General features: G+C 35.9%; 1 protein-coding gene and 1 pseudogene across 2 annotated transcripts; both read right to left on the bottom strand.

The window, feature by feature from the left end:
• Positions 1 to 3828: 3828 nt before the first annotated feature.
• Positions 3829 to 7489, bottom strand: LOC113061935 (mitogen-activated protein kinase 15-like; annotated as a pseudogene).
• Positions 7490 to 7873: 384 nt separating this feature from the next.
• LOC113062290 (vacuolar protein sorting-associated protein 28 homolog) lies at positions 7874 to 11638 on the bottom strand. 2 transcript variants are annotated; one of them, XM_026232039.1, is made up of 10 exons: positions 11551 to 11638; positions 11083 to 11128; positions 10916 to 10944; positions 10791 to 10828; positions 10557 to 10646; positions 10080 to 10185; positions 9763 to 9864; positions 9399 to 9452; positions 9226 to 9317; positions 7874 to 8739 (listed from the first exon to the last, which is right to left on the bottom strand). In XM_026232039.1, the coding sequence occupies exons 1-10, from the start codon at positions 11635 to 11637 to the stop codon at positions 8619 to 8621; spliced, it is 765 nt and encodes a 254-aa protein (XP_026087824.1). In that variant the 5' UTR covers position 11638; the 3' UTR covers positions 7874 to 8618. The 2 variants fall into 2 exon arrangements, with proteins under 2 accessions (XP_026087824.1, XP_026087825.1); XM_026232040.1 differs by lacking the exon at positions 11551 to 11638 and adding an exon at positions 11506 to 11526.
• Between the last annotated feature and the right edge of the window lie 2715 nt (positions 11639 to 14353).

Raw genomic sequence — 14353 nt, 5'->3', positions numbered from 1 at the left:
CTTGGGTTGCTTGACCTCCAGTACAGCAGGTGGCAGTAGCTTAGGCTACCATCGAAGAAGAAGACAGTTACAGCGGCGCCAGCGTGCGGGAGGAAGAGGGAAAAAGTAGCGGGAAGTGAACTTCGAGAGAGTAGATGAGTGTGATGTGCGATGATGGATTAGGACGCCGAATGCCAAAATCACTGAATTAATCACCAACCAAAATTATGCCGATATTTGAATAAATGGGAGTCCACCTTCCACTACCTGACAAGCAGCCATGTAGGTCCAAATTATGCCTACTGCTAAATTTGTCGTTGTCAGGAAAAACGACGTTTCTCAGCACAAAATTATTATTAATATTAAATTATTATTAATATTACCTTGTTCATATATAAATCACTTTTAACATATCAATTGGTCTGTCATTCTTTAATATATATTGTGTAGTTATAAACTCTTTAGACTGTTAATGATTAGTGCTTTGTTTTTTAAGTTTGTGGATAAGAATCGTGTAAAAAAAAAAAAAAAATCCCTTATTTTGGGGATGGATTCCGGGAAATGTCCCTTATTTTCAATGTTCAATGTTGACAGCTATGATGGAGAACCACATTAAACATATATTCCATTTTGGGGTGACTGGTAAGGGGTTAAGCCAAGACTCATAAAAATTTCATAGATGTTCTCTACATGTTTAATATACGTTTTCACCACATATATATACAAACAAGAAGTTTACACGTGAAATTAAACGGATCAGAAAAAAAGTTAATGGCAGCACTAATCTGGGATTTCCACATTGGCGATAATCTTCAGCATGTGATGGTGTAATTATCTTGTCATGTGAATTCCACCATTTCTATGTGATCTGAGAGATTTCAGTGACTGTCTGTTTACCTCAAGATCTCTCCAGTAATCTCATAGTTCACATTTTAGTGGCAATTCCTAAGCAGATTGTCCAGTCCGTTTTTGCTGATAGTCCCATACGCCTTAGAATAGCGGCCTAGTTTGGTGTCAGGACCACCGACAGCAGAAACATTCAAATTACTCTGGAACACCTTCTTGCTGGACTTTGGAGGAAGCTTGGCATCACGTGAATGCAAATTAGACTGCTGGTTTTGTACAGTTGGATATTAAGATATCATTAGGAGAAAAAAAACATATCAGAAATATCATTAATTTGAAAAGGAATTGAAGATGGTCTAAGGTAACAGAAGACTTTAGCATAAAAAAAGAATAATGCACACATTAAAACTGATGGCTTTCTCATGGCATTGATTTCTATCTTGTGACATAAACAGCATCCACCAATAGATTGTGTTGGCAGATTGAATGTTCTCAGGCCAGAGTACACAAGAGTCACTTGGGTCACATCTGTATTATTTAAACGGGAAACATTAATAGTTAAATAGTTGGTAGCTGTGATTTTCTGAAATATTTTCGCCCCCTTTAAAAACAAAAGGCCACTCACCGAGCGAGCAGAGGTGCACATAACCCAGGGGCTCATAATGGGCTCATCCTTGTGAAGCAGGGGATTATTTTGGGGCAGCGCTAGTGTGAGAGAGAAAGAGTTTGTGCGAGTCACAGAGGCGGAATGACCGTCGCTGGTCTACACCCTGATGGAAAGAATGAACAAATGAAACATTTTAAGCAGACTTTATGATGTTACCAAAAACTGCACCAAATTACCATTTAAAATGTCTTCAAATCTTAAACAGACAACAGCTCTTATACAGGACAGTAGGACGTACCACAGACCAATTAGCACCGTCTGTTGGCAGCACACCTCCAGTATCTTGATTCCTCCCCCCAAACCACCGAGGATGAGATGTGTAGTGGAGCGGTTTGACTAAACCATCTGGAAAATAAATGGATAATACCTTTTATGGCTATCCATCAATGATTCCTAAGTCTGTGGTCTGTAAGTTTTTTTTTTTGTTTTTATGATTTTGATGTTCACCAAGGCTGCATTTATTTGATCACAGATACAGTAAAAACAGTAATATTGTGAATTATTTTTTGAATTTAAAATAACTTTTTTAATTGAATATATTTTAAAATGTAATTTATTCATGTGGTGGCAAAGCTGAATTTTCAGCAGCCTTTTGTCCAGTCTTCAGTGTTACATGATCCTACTTGCTGCATAATATTTTTAAGGGAAAAGCATTTTTTTCCAGAATTGTATGATGAGGTTTTATCCAAAATAGATCCAAACTCTTGTATATTCTAAGTAGTAGAATATTTTTCAGTAGTATACATTCTATAATATCATAAAAGTTTAAATCAGGACCTTTAGTGACCAAACCCATTTGTGCACTGCACATGATTGAATGTATAAGTGTGGTAATTGAATGGTATTGTACAACCACTATTAAACAGAACTCACTAGGCATGTGTGTGATGGGGTTATAAGAGGTTATGACTCCTATGGGGCTATGGGACTCACAGCTGGACTTGTGCTTTCAGGAGTTAAGTGTGTTTGCTAAGCCATACTGAGAGGTTTTGCTGCAACTGTTCCAGTTCCATTAGAGCTCTTCTTGTAATTAGGAGATTTCCTATCACGATCTCGATCAACACCATGTTTTCCTTCTCCTTGAAAGCCAGCACCTGTTTCATTGCTTTTGTCCATTTCACTGTCCCCATTCCCTTCTGTGGTCTTCTCCTCTGATATCGGTCCAAAAAAATTAGGTTGTTTTTGTATCTGCAGACAGGCCCTTTTTTTTCCAGGATCATCTTTTACAGGAAAAATTGAAAAGATGGAAAGTGTTTTTTAAGCGTTAGCCAATATACTGTATTATTACTAAAAATCAATACCATACCAAAGTTACATTTTAACATTTAACATTTTTATAATATTTGTTTTGTGATTTTTAAGATTGCATTTAATCAAAAATACAGCTAATATCGCAAAATATTATTACAATGTAAAACTACTATTTCTATTTGAATATATTTTAAAATGTTTATTATCTCTGTGATGGCAAAGCTGAATTTCCAGCAGCTATTACTGTGTCACATGACCCTTCAGAAGTCTTTCTAATATGATTAGAAAGTTTGAAACACTTTTTTCTAACATTACCAATGTTCTTTACTGTCATTTAAGATCAATTTGATGCATATCCTTGCTAAACTTAATTATTGTTATTATTTTCTTTAAAAAATTCACATTGACCCCAACCAATTAATAATGCTCAGTCAATGTGCTAAGTTTTCAGAAGGAAAGATTTCTGTCATTGTGACACAGCATTTGTTAACATAACACAGAAATCATATGACTGTATACACTCACAACATTATGACTGCTCGAGGCAAAGCATGAGACAAAGGTCAAAATGAATCTGTGAAAAATGTGAAAATAATGAATGAAAAGTTTCCACTAACCTAATAGAGTTTGTTTCTGTACTGAGTAACAGAAAGTTGGATGTCATCATCCACTTTCAAATGACATCATAGACCAAGCTCTCTGGCTGGGTTGTGAAATCTTGCATTACGTATGAAAAGAAGATGGATATTTTTAGATGTTGTTTATCATTTATGTATTTAGTCACTTGTTATATTCATATAACAACAATTTAATCATTCTAAAACTCAAGCCACTTACAGTAAACATGAAACACCAATTTCACTTTCGTAATGAGATATTTACAAGTGAAAAAAGAGAAGGTTGAAACATGACGCGTGTCATTCTGGATTTGACCGATTTTACTACCTTGATGAAGAACATAAATATGCATCTCAGAAATGCATGCTTCTCAGAAATAGAATAACAATTATAAAAGGAGTCGATTACTTAAACTGCTTTTATTAAAGTTAACTGTCATTATTAGAATAAGTAATAAAGGCGCTAGACTAAATCAAGGGCATCAGGTTGCACTGATGGCAGCAGATCACAGAAGCCCCATACTCTGATCTGATAGCAAACACATCTACAAAAAAATACACAGTCCTTTTAGTGAAGGATGGTTTGTGTTTAATAAATTAATAGCTCATAATTCTTCATGACTGGATATTTTTGTTTTTATCTGAAAGAACAAGCTTCATGTAAAATACAAACTCACCCTCTGTAGAAGCATGTGGAATGGCGCTCATGATTTTACAATTTGATTAATAGTAGATGTCCCAGGGAAGAGAGGCTTGCTCAGAAGCATCTCCCCCAGCAACCTACGCTCCACATGTCTACACCTTTTGTGTACCTGCAGGAGATTTAACAAATAACATATATTATTCTTAATAAATCATAAAATGTGTAAAACTATTTATTTTGGAGGCCACACACCTGCTAGACCACAAAAGGTTTTTAGGGGCTCTGTACCATCGTGTTGCCACATACTCTGTCAAGGCAGGATTCACAGTATTCTCTTGGATTTGGTACAGGGATCTTGCCAAGCCAAAGTCACACAGCTTCACAAAGCAGCCGCAGTCTAGTACAATGTTGGATGGCTTTAAGAAATAATAATAAAGCAATTACTTATACCAGGACTGGATTAAATTAATTCTGTGAGAATTAAGTGATGTTAAAAGGTGTGATATACCTTTTGGTCCCTGTGAATGACATTACCTGAATGAAGGCATTTTCTAGCCTTAAGAAGCTGGTGCATGACAAAGTTGTTAAACAAAATAGTTGTTGTGAAAATAGTATAGATGTGAACATATGTGAACAAAATCACATCACCACCTACTGCCACCATCAACACAATAATAATTAAATCTTGCCAATAACAACAACTTAAAAATTATAAATATTGCAATAGAGTACACTTAAGTAGAATATAAAGGGAATAAAGGTCTAAGGAGTACTGACTAATAAGTACAAAACACTGCAGGAAAGATTATACAAATGGTCTCCTACCCATGAATTTAAACACAAGTTAAATGTCTTTGTCATTTTGAGCTCTGATGACATTTAGAAATTTAATTAGGTTAGGATGATCCCAAAACCACTGCCAAAAGGAAAAAAATATATGAAGTTTGATTGTATACCTTAACAAATACAAAATTAAGTTTTTAATGTAAACTACTGTTCAAACGTGGAGTCAGTGGATTTTTTTCACAAAAGAAATGAATACTTTTATTCAGCAAGGACTCATTAAATTGAATAAAAAGTTAAGCTAAAAGTTAAAACTTATACATTACAACAGATTTCTATGTCAAATAAATGCAGTTTTTAAACATTCTACCAATAAAAAAATGTATAATGGTTTCCAGAAAAATATTAAGCAGCACTAAATTCAGCTTTGTCATCAGTAATAATCTACTTACTACTTTTTTATTGTAATAATATTTAACAATATTATTTATATAGGTTAGCCTCAATGACAATGAGCATAAGAGACCAAACTTTTGAACAGCAGTATAAATATAGACTCGGACTAAAACATAAATATTTGGCTTCCAAGGTTTGGTCAAAGGGTAACATTCTTACCTGAAGGAACATAATTTCTCTGAATGTTCTCTGAGAAAAGCAGATAAATATGAAATTGAGACATTTAAAAAAATGTGAATTAATAACTGATTTGATGTTTATCTGTTAATACATTGAAAAGTACTATAATAGTATAGTATAGTATATATATATTTTTAGTCCACCCCTCTCTATTTTTATTTTCTCTAAACTGAGCTTCTGTTCGAATTCTTAAAGGCATCAAATATTTTCTTCACAGCAACAGTCTCTCTTGTTTTTCTGTCCATAGCCTTCCAAACAATTCCATATGCCTGTGAAATGGATTAGAAAATACAACATAATAAGATTATAGTTGACTTAAGGAAAACATCCAGTGTACGACTTAATGGCCCGTTATCATGGAAGGGTTGCCATGAAACGTCTCCATTTACTGTGCAAGCAGACTTCCTCACCGGCAGACCTCAAGTGGTGAAAGTAGGCCAGTTCACCTCTAACTCCATCACCCTGAACGTAGAAGCCCCACAGGGCTGTGTCCTGAGTCCCCTGCTCTACTCTCTCTACACACATGACTGCATGTCTTCCCACAGCTTCACATCTATAATCAAATTGGCTGATGATACTGTGGTTCTGGCCCTCATTCACAAAAAATAATGAGACCTTATACTTGAATGAGGTAGAGAAACTAACATTTTCTTTCTCTGAAAGTGAGCAAAACTAAAGAACTGATTGACTTCAGGAAAAGACAGCAGCAGCCCCGTACTCCTCTTATGATCAGCAGGACCCCTGTGGAGAGGACAAGCAACTTCAAGTACCTTGGTGTAAACATCTCAGTACCTGACTTGGACTACCTACATTCAAACACAGGTTAATAAAGCCAAGCAAAGACCGTACCATCTGCGAAAGCGGAGGAAATTCAGGGTCTCACCAGCAATCCTGAAAACGTTCTATTTGGGGGGCCATAGAAAGTGTATTGACTCCGTGTATCTCAGTGTGCTATGGGAACAGCTCCAGTAAAGACTGCAAAGCCCTGCAGAGAGTTGTGCGTTTGTGAACTACACTAACCTCTGAATTGCACCTGTGAACTAAAGTAACCATGTGAACTTTGGGTGATTTCCAGATGCTGACATCAGCAGTAAACAGATTTGATGGATGTCTCATGTGACCACAGCCAACCAATAGGGAGAGACGATTTCTTAAAAAAAAAAATGGTTGATTTGGCCAAATTCCACCATTTAAAAAATATACTAGGTAGACTGGTAGAAAACTGTGGTAAACCGGACAGTTGGTGCCAAATAAAAACAGGAACTACCAAATTCTGTATAGAGATAAAGGTATAAAACGAGTGCGCGGACAGACTGAAGATTCAGACGCGGTGCCCGTTATCTCAGCTTTGCCGCTTTGAGTAATGAATTAGATATTTTGACATCTGGAACTCTGCCTCCTGAGCCTTATAAATCTGACACGACAATGCTTTAATATGGCTCTATCCCAAATGGCACACTTTATGTGCACTTAAGGTCTTGTGGACTTACAATGGCAATTTTTGGGGGCTCCGGCAGGTCACGGGAATCCCATGGGATTGGGAACAAAATCACTATTACTCATGGGATTGGAACGGGACAGGAAAAAATGTCAGCGGGAGTGGGCGGGACCAGGACCTGGAATACACTTTTATCTCCAACTTTATACACAAATATAGCCAACCGTTTATATAAATAAACTATAAACTGTAGGCTTATATTTTAATTTTGAATTCAATTCTACTTGCCCTGTCTCTTTATGCTCTCCTCCTGTTTGCTTTGGTGTGGCTGTGGTTAAGTGAATGACCTATGCGTGATGGACAGATCGTTAACCCATTACCACTAAATTTTTTGAGATACTCATCCTCTCTCATATTAAAGCTTCCATCCCTACTGACCTTGATCAACATCAACACTCCTTCCTTAACAAGTGAAATTACTTTTATGCTCGCTTCAACAGCAACAGTAAGGAGACGGCCACCAAAATCACACACTCAGCAAACCACCAACCCCTCAAACTCACCTCCAGAGATGTCCACAATGCATTGAGCCAGATCACCACACGCAAGGCTGCTGGCCTGGACGGCATTCCTGGTCGTGTGCTTAGGGCATGTGCCTATGAGCAGCTTGCAGGGGTCTTCACAGACATTTTCAACCTGTCCCTCACCCAAGCAACTGTGCCAACATGTTTTAAGGCCACATCCATTGTGCCAATACCGAAACAAAAATCCAGCCACAATTACTTTTATATTGAAAATAAGTCATTTTGTGTGTTTTTTCCCCCAAATCAGTGACATCATTTATGAACTTGGCAATTAAAGAGTTAAAATCTTGGATTTTTAAAAAAACATTTGGTAGTTGTGATCAGGACTGAAGTTGATTTTTTTCTTAAGTTCAACAAAATTTTAAGATGTATTATATAATATATGATTTTAATAGGATTATTTGTAAATATATTCACACAAGAGAAAAATATTGTTCAAAGTATTGTGTGGTTTATTTCAAAACTATTTTATTTACAACAGTCATTTAATAAATATGACTTTTTACTTAATAAAGTGAGCTAGACCAACACCATGCCAAGGAAATAGTAACCAAGTTCTTAATCAAGCTGTTATAAAAGTCAAGTTTACCAACAAATACATTTTAGCGTACAGAAAATGAATGAGCATATTTAACATTGCTTCATTTAAAAACTGGGGAAAATGTTTACAACAACAAAAAAAGTAAAGTTTGAAGCTAGAGAAACATATTATCCATCTTAAATAAAATGCAGTAATTAGAATTCGTCATTAAACCTTGCTCTATAAGATATGAGATCCATAAATCATCCATTCATATGTTCATTTAACATGTATATATAGAGGTAAGGATCTTTTGCCTATAATAAACTCCTCCCTATAAAATGCCTCCTTTGCATCTCAGTTGGCTATGTATCTGCTTTTGCCATTCTTGAAACACTTTCAGACTACCACCTGATAGAAAATCCTCTTTACATAATAATAATAATAAAAAATCTACTACTCTTAATTTTCAACCCTGTGAACTGTAATATATTCCTGATTTTATTACTGAACAACATTAGCCCAAGTAAACAGTACTCTAATTGGATATAAGGGTTTCTATATTCCTACAACAGACATGGACAAACTAGAGAAAATGGTTTGAAAAAAGCTAGGGGGAAAGGGGTTCAAAGCCCTCAGAGAGGGAAAGAACATTTAAGAAGAGTGTAAGAAACGATTAAAGGCATTGTAGGCAGACTCCAAATCAAACAACATCTGGCGAACCTGGGAGTCATCCAGCTCATCAGATGCAGACATGCTGCTTAGTGTGGTTAACCTGCGAGGAAGAACAAGACAGTGAGCATTGCTTTTAAAGTGCAAGGAAACTCACTTTGTTTTTTAATCCAGTTTGATTTAAGATTTTGGCAGATGGGTTTACAGTTTAAATGTAAATTCCTAAGGACTAAATGTGATTTACAAAAATTACTCCAGTCTTCAGTGTCAGACAATTCTTCAGAATCCATTCTAATATGCCGACTCGGTGCTTAACAAACATTTCTTATTATTATCAGTGTTGAAAACATTTGCACTGCTTAATATTTTAGTGAACACCATGATACTTTTTTTCCAGGATTTTTTTGATAAATAGAACCTTTAAAAGAACAGCATTTATTTGAAATAGTAATGTTTTCTAATATTATAAATGTCATAACTGTCACTTTGGATTAATGCAATCCATCGTTGCTAAATAAAAGCATTGATAACTTCTTCCGACGGAAACGTTTTGAATGGTAGTGTATTTCTGCAGTGAAACTAGGCTTACCAGAGGCTGACTTTCTCTTTGGCCTCTGAATCTGTAGGCATGTTGCTCATTCTGTTCATGGTCTCCATGAGCTCTCTCAGATCAGGCTGGATCTATGAAAAAATAATCAAATCTTAAACTCAAGATGACTTACACGGCCTCTAAAAAACATGAACAGCTGATGAAATGAGTACCTCATCCATGGCACGAATCTCAAGTCGAAGCTTGTCCATCACTGTGATGAAAAGCTGCATTAAAGAAAATATAGATTAAAAAGGTTATAGGAGCAGATTTTGCTAGTTCTTATGATTGCTACAGTAAGTCTATATTTTAGCAAGGTCTCAATGCACCACATACTCTACTGTGGAGCCCTGTGAAAAATTGCATATAGCATTATATGTTCTAGTCTGATTAAATAAATCTACTTAATGGAACTGTTGGAACAAGAAGGTATCCTCTTTGCTCAATCGATAAACACCGGGGGTGTTCTGCTATTAACTAAAGGAGCTATTCGTTCCAGGTTACATAAAATCACTATACAGAGTTCAAGATACATACAGAAACTATGTCAGCAATGCAGCGATTCAGGTTGCCCTTGTCATCCTTAATGGTGATTGGTCGATCCTCTTTGATCCTCTCCATAGCTAGTGGACAGTCCAGCTGTCAGATACAAATATTGGAAAAAATATTAAGAAACTAAAGCATACTGAACCACATATAAAAACAAACACACATATATAAATATACATTACACGCACACGCAAGAGTGTGTGTATATGTGTCCAATGTGCTGGACGAATACATTTCTTAAAGGTACAAAAGAACATTAAAATAGAATAATACAGAGTTACTTGTATAAGCAAAATAAGTTATACCCTGTATTTCCGACAAAAGTCATCAATGGAGCCCACATCTGACCCCTGGACTTGTTTGAAAGCAGCCTTGTACTGGACAAGCAATCTTGAGCAAGCTCCTGTGTATCTGCAAAAACAAAGCAAAGATTATTATAAATATGAATAGACATAAATAAAAGTGTGGTCACATTGGCAACATTTTATGGGCAAAAAATGTCCATTGTCTATTGTGAATCGAACAGTGTTGTATGAAGCACAGTTCATGCAGAAGTCCTTTTCAAACAAAGCGGCTCCCTGCTGATCAGTGCAGTGCATCTACGTGACAAATGTTGGGAAATCTGTGCGCATAGAGATATTTTGCAATATTCTGAAACTTCTAATCATGTGGATTCCTATTAAAATCCTATTAAAATCTCTGAATTTCACTCACAAAAAAAATTGCAAATGTGACTACACCTTAATTCACAATATTTTGCCCAAACAAATAAAGTAACTAACTCGTTTGGAGTCACACAGTCTTTAATGTAGGCTTTTTCCAGGGCCTGGAGTGTTTTGACCACAGCAAACAACTCTGCCATGTTGTCATACCTTTCAAAAGAAAAGAAAAAGGACATTACATTCGGCCCAGTCACATAATCACCATTATGCATCATCTTTATCATGACACCAATCAATAAAACAAATAAATAAGGAAAACAAAATAGCCATGGCCGAACAATATGGTTAACTTACTTTTCTCGTTCTCTGGCATTTTTGTACAATTTCACTTCCTATAACAGACAAAGAACATAATTTAAAGAGGATGATTACAGTTGAATCCATTATTACAAATTATGTGCACAATATAACATTATTACCTCATACAGTTCTGGCTTGTTGGCAGGTGCTGGTTAGGTTAAAGCAGAAAGAGAAAACAGATATAAAATCTAATATGAGACCAGTGGAAATATGAGCAAGAGTAAAAGATGAATGAGAGGCTTTGATTTTTGTAGAGGCTCATGATAAAGCAGGTTATTTCACTAACCTCCTCCCATCACTCCAGAGGCAGGTATTCCATGAAACATGATGAACTACAACATAATTAAATTATCAACAATCAGCCACAGGTCAGCGTTATTCTCTAAAGAATTAATGATACAGTGGTTACATTTCAAAACTGACTGATCTGATGTCATTATGTTAAGGCTACTCGTTAGATTTTAGACGAACTAACGGACGCAAGGTACAGTGAATCCTGACTGGAGCATTTAATACAACAGCTAAATTTGCTTTGTTTATTTCCTGGCAAATACGTTAGGCTGCGACGTCAGCACAGCTAGCTAGTTAAGATATTGCTTTCATTCCGCTGTAAGGGTACAAGAGAAGTCGATGGTCTCATTAAATCACACCTTATACAAGTCTATAACGTTAATGTGGTTATGAGATGACATATTATTTAAATACTAACAGCGTTTTTAGGTAAAATGCACCAGGAAAAAGACAACTCACTCACCCTTATATTGACGTCACCTGCTGTAGCAAACTGACGTGACGTCGCCGGATGATTTCGTAACATCCTGTTTGTTTTCGCCACTGTCATTGCAAAAATCGTTTATATAAAGAATATACTTTTAACCTCAAGTAAAGTGATAGGAATCATTATATATTAAATTGTACATTAAAAAACGGTGACATATATATATATACACACGTTTCGTGATGAGGGTTGCCAAGACTATTTAATATTTAAATATCGCACTTCATTAGCTGTGTCCAAATTCAGGGTCTGCATCCTCCTTAGGATCCTTCCTACCCGGTTGAAGGAGGACGGGTCCTCCGACGACCGCAAAAACCGGAAGTCGGTGTTTGTGAATTTGGACAGCCTACCCTTCTTTCAGTTCCCTCCCTTAACCGTTGCTCATATCCTGTCGCCTAGCAACCGTGACAGCGCCAAGCAAGACGCCGGTGAAGAGCTCATCGTTCTCTGCCCGGAGCTTTATAAACACTTCTGTCTGCTCTTTCGTCCTTAGAAGCGTTAAAACAGCTTCAATCACTAACAAATAAGCTGTGTGTATGCACACAGGCAGTAAGGAAGAAGCTAGTTTACAAAAGTAAACGTTTTTTTTTTTTTTACATATACACGTACACATGTAAAAAAAAAAAGCTTAACGCTAAAACAAAATGCCTAACTAGAAAACCACTGAAAATATATCTTTTTGAAAAGCCAGTTTTTAAAAAACATCGAAAATAATACTCCTCCCCCACTCCGCTACCGCTCGCTTCGTCCTGCCGAAAAGAATTATGGGATAGGTAGGACGCGAAAGGATCCATCACACCCATCCTTCGAATTCGGGGAAAAGGAGGACGCATTTGTGGGCCGCATTTGAAGGATCCTACGAATTTGGACAGCCTTCGTCGCGGCGCTGTGACGTAACATCCTTCAAATGCGTCCTCCGAAGGATGTAGACCCTGAATTTGGACACAGCCATAGTTAGATTATGTCAAAGTCAAAGTCACCTTTATTTATATAGCGCTTTAAACAAAATACATTGCGTCAAAGCAACTGAACAACATTCATTAGGAAAACAGTGTGTAAATAATGCAAAATATGTGATACCTTTATATTACTTAAATATATATATGACTGAATATCACTTAATGTATATAACTATGTATGTTTACTATATATATATATAGAGAGAGAGAGAGAGAGAGAGAGAGAGAGAGAGAGAGAGAGAGAGACCATTTGAGGTCCCACTGGTTTTATAATAATGTAGTATGTATAATAATATATTAATATAGATGTGAGTTTTTATTTTAATACTTTTCATTTTAATTTTTTTTTCAAATTTAAGTCATATTATTCTGTTTTTGTAATTTGTATTAGTTTTTTATATTAGTGTTTTTTTTTTTTTTAAATATGCCTAAATAATATATATATATAGTTCAGTCAATGTACTGTTTGAGTACATTAGTGCATTACTCCGGGATATTGGTTTGTTTGAACTCAGAGGGAGTGTCAGCCACATTAAAAAAGTTAACAGCTTAAGTCATTTGTGGATTAATGCGTATTGGAGACGTGAACCATTGTAAACAATTCAGTCGATTTGGTGAACTGGTTCAGGAAGATCTGGTTACATCGAATGATTCATTCGCGAACTGGATATCTCTACACTGCAGTGAATGTGCCCTTAGTTTTTGCTATTTTTGGACCAAAATGTATTTTCGATGCTTCAACAAATTCTAATGTCACATGGACTAATCTGATGATGTTTTTCTTACCTTTCTGGACATGGACAGTATACCATAGATACAGAACATTTTCAATGGAGGATCAGAAAGCTCTCGGACTAAATCTAAAATATCTTAAACTGTGTTCCTAAGATGAATGGAGGTCTCACGGGTTGAGAGTGAGGGTGAGTCATTTATGACATAATTTTGATTTATGGGTGAACTAACCCTTTAAGGAACCCACTAAAAGACAACAGCAATTTATCTGTGGGCAAGGAATACAGGAATAGTCAATCTGCCACTTCTTTAGAAAAAGAGGAGAAGGAATCAGATCTAGAGCCAGAGATGCTTTTCACCCAAGACTCAACATAAAGAAACATGGTCATTAAGTACTAGCTGGAAACAGATCAGAGGTGAAATAATTCTATTTAATTTCATCTTCAAGTTTTTGATTTTTAAAGTAGATTTTTATACGCGATACAGTATAGCATCTTACAAATGTAAATGAACATTCAATAAAAAAGATTGTACAACAACAAATAAACCTAAAAAAATTATGTTTGGTGTCGTGTAATATATTATAAAGATTCCGTTTGCCAGCAGATGGCACCATGAAGCTTTTACTCTCTCAGTTAGGTGAAATACTTAAGCTGTGCTTTTACAATCTGTGTATTAGGACATGTAGTAGGACATGGTATGTGTGCGTGTGTGTGTGTGTGTGTGTGTGTGTGTGTGTCACATTAAACATTTATACAAGTTGTTCATTTAAGTTTAAAGCTCTATCATTTTAAATTAATTTATGTTTTGTATTGCTTTCAATGACCAGCATTCACAAGGTGAATATTTCACATTCTGTTCTCGTTTGCCAAGTTGATGTTTCCCCATTGCTGCTCTGTTTAAATTCACTGACAGGGACAGAATCTATGAGTTTCACTCCCATATATGATGTTCCTGTTGAAGAACCATTTAAAGCATTGAAATTTTTACGCAGATGTAAAAAGTACAATGTGAGAACATTTAGAAACTATTTTGGACACAAAGTTTGATATTTATTAGCCGAATACTAAGTTATAGCACAGCAGATG

Source organism: Carassius auratus, chromosome 44, assembly GCF_003368295.1.
Source record: "Carassius auratus strain Wakin chromosome 44, ASM336829v1, whole genome shotgun sequence".
In the NCBI taxonomy this organism is placed as follows: Eukaryota; Metazoa; Chordata; class Actinopteri; order Cypriniformes; family Cyprinidae; genus Carassius; species Carassius auratus.
The sequence above is the reverse complement of the archived record's forward strand: the minus strand, read 5'-3'. Positions and strand labels throughout refer to the sequence as shown.

Coding starts and splice junctions, on each gene's coding strand:
- LOC113062290 (XM_026232039.1), bottom strand. CDS start 11,637: ATGACAGTGGCGAAAACAAACAGGATGTTACGAAATCATCCGGCGACG. Junction 10,186..10,556: donor GACTGTGTGACTCCAAACGA/GTTAGTTACTTT, acceptor TTGTTTTTGCAG/ATACACAGGAGCTTGCTCAA. Junction 9,318..9,398: donor AGATTCGTGCCATGGATGAG/GTACTCATTTCA, acceptor ATTTTTTCATAG/ATCCAGCCTGATCTGAGAGA.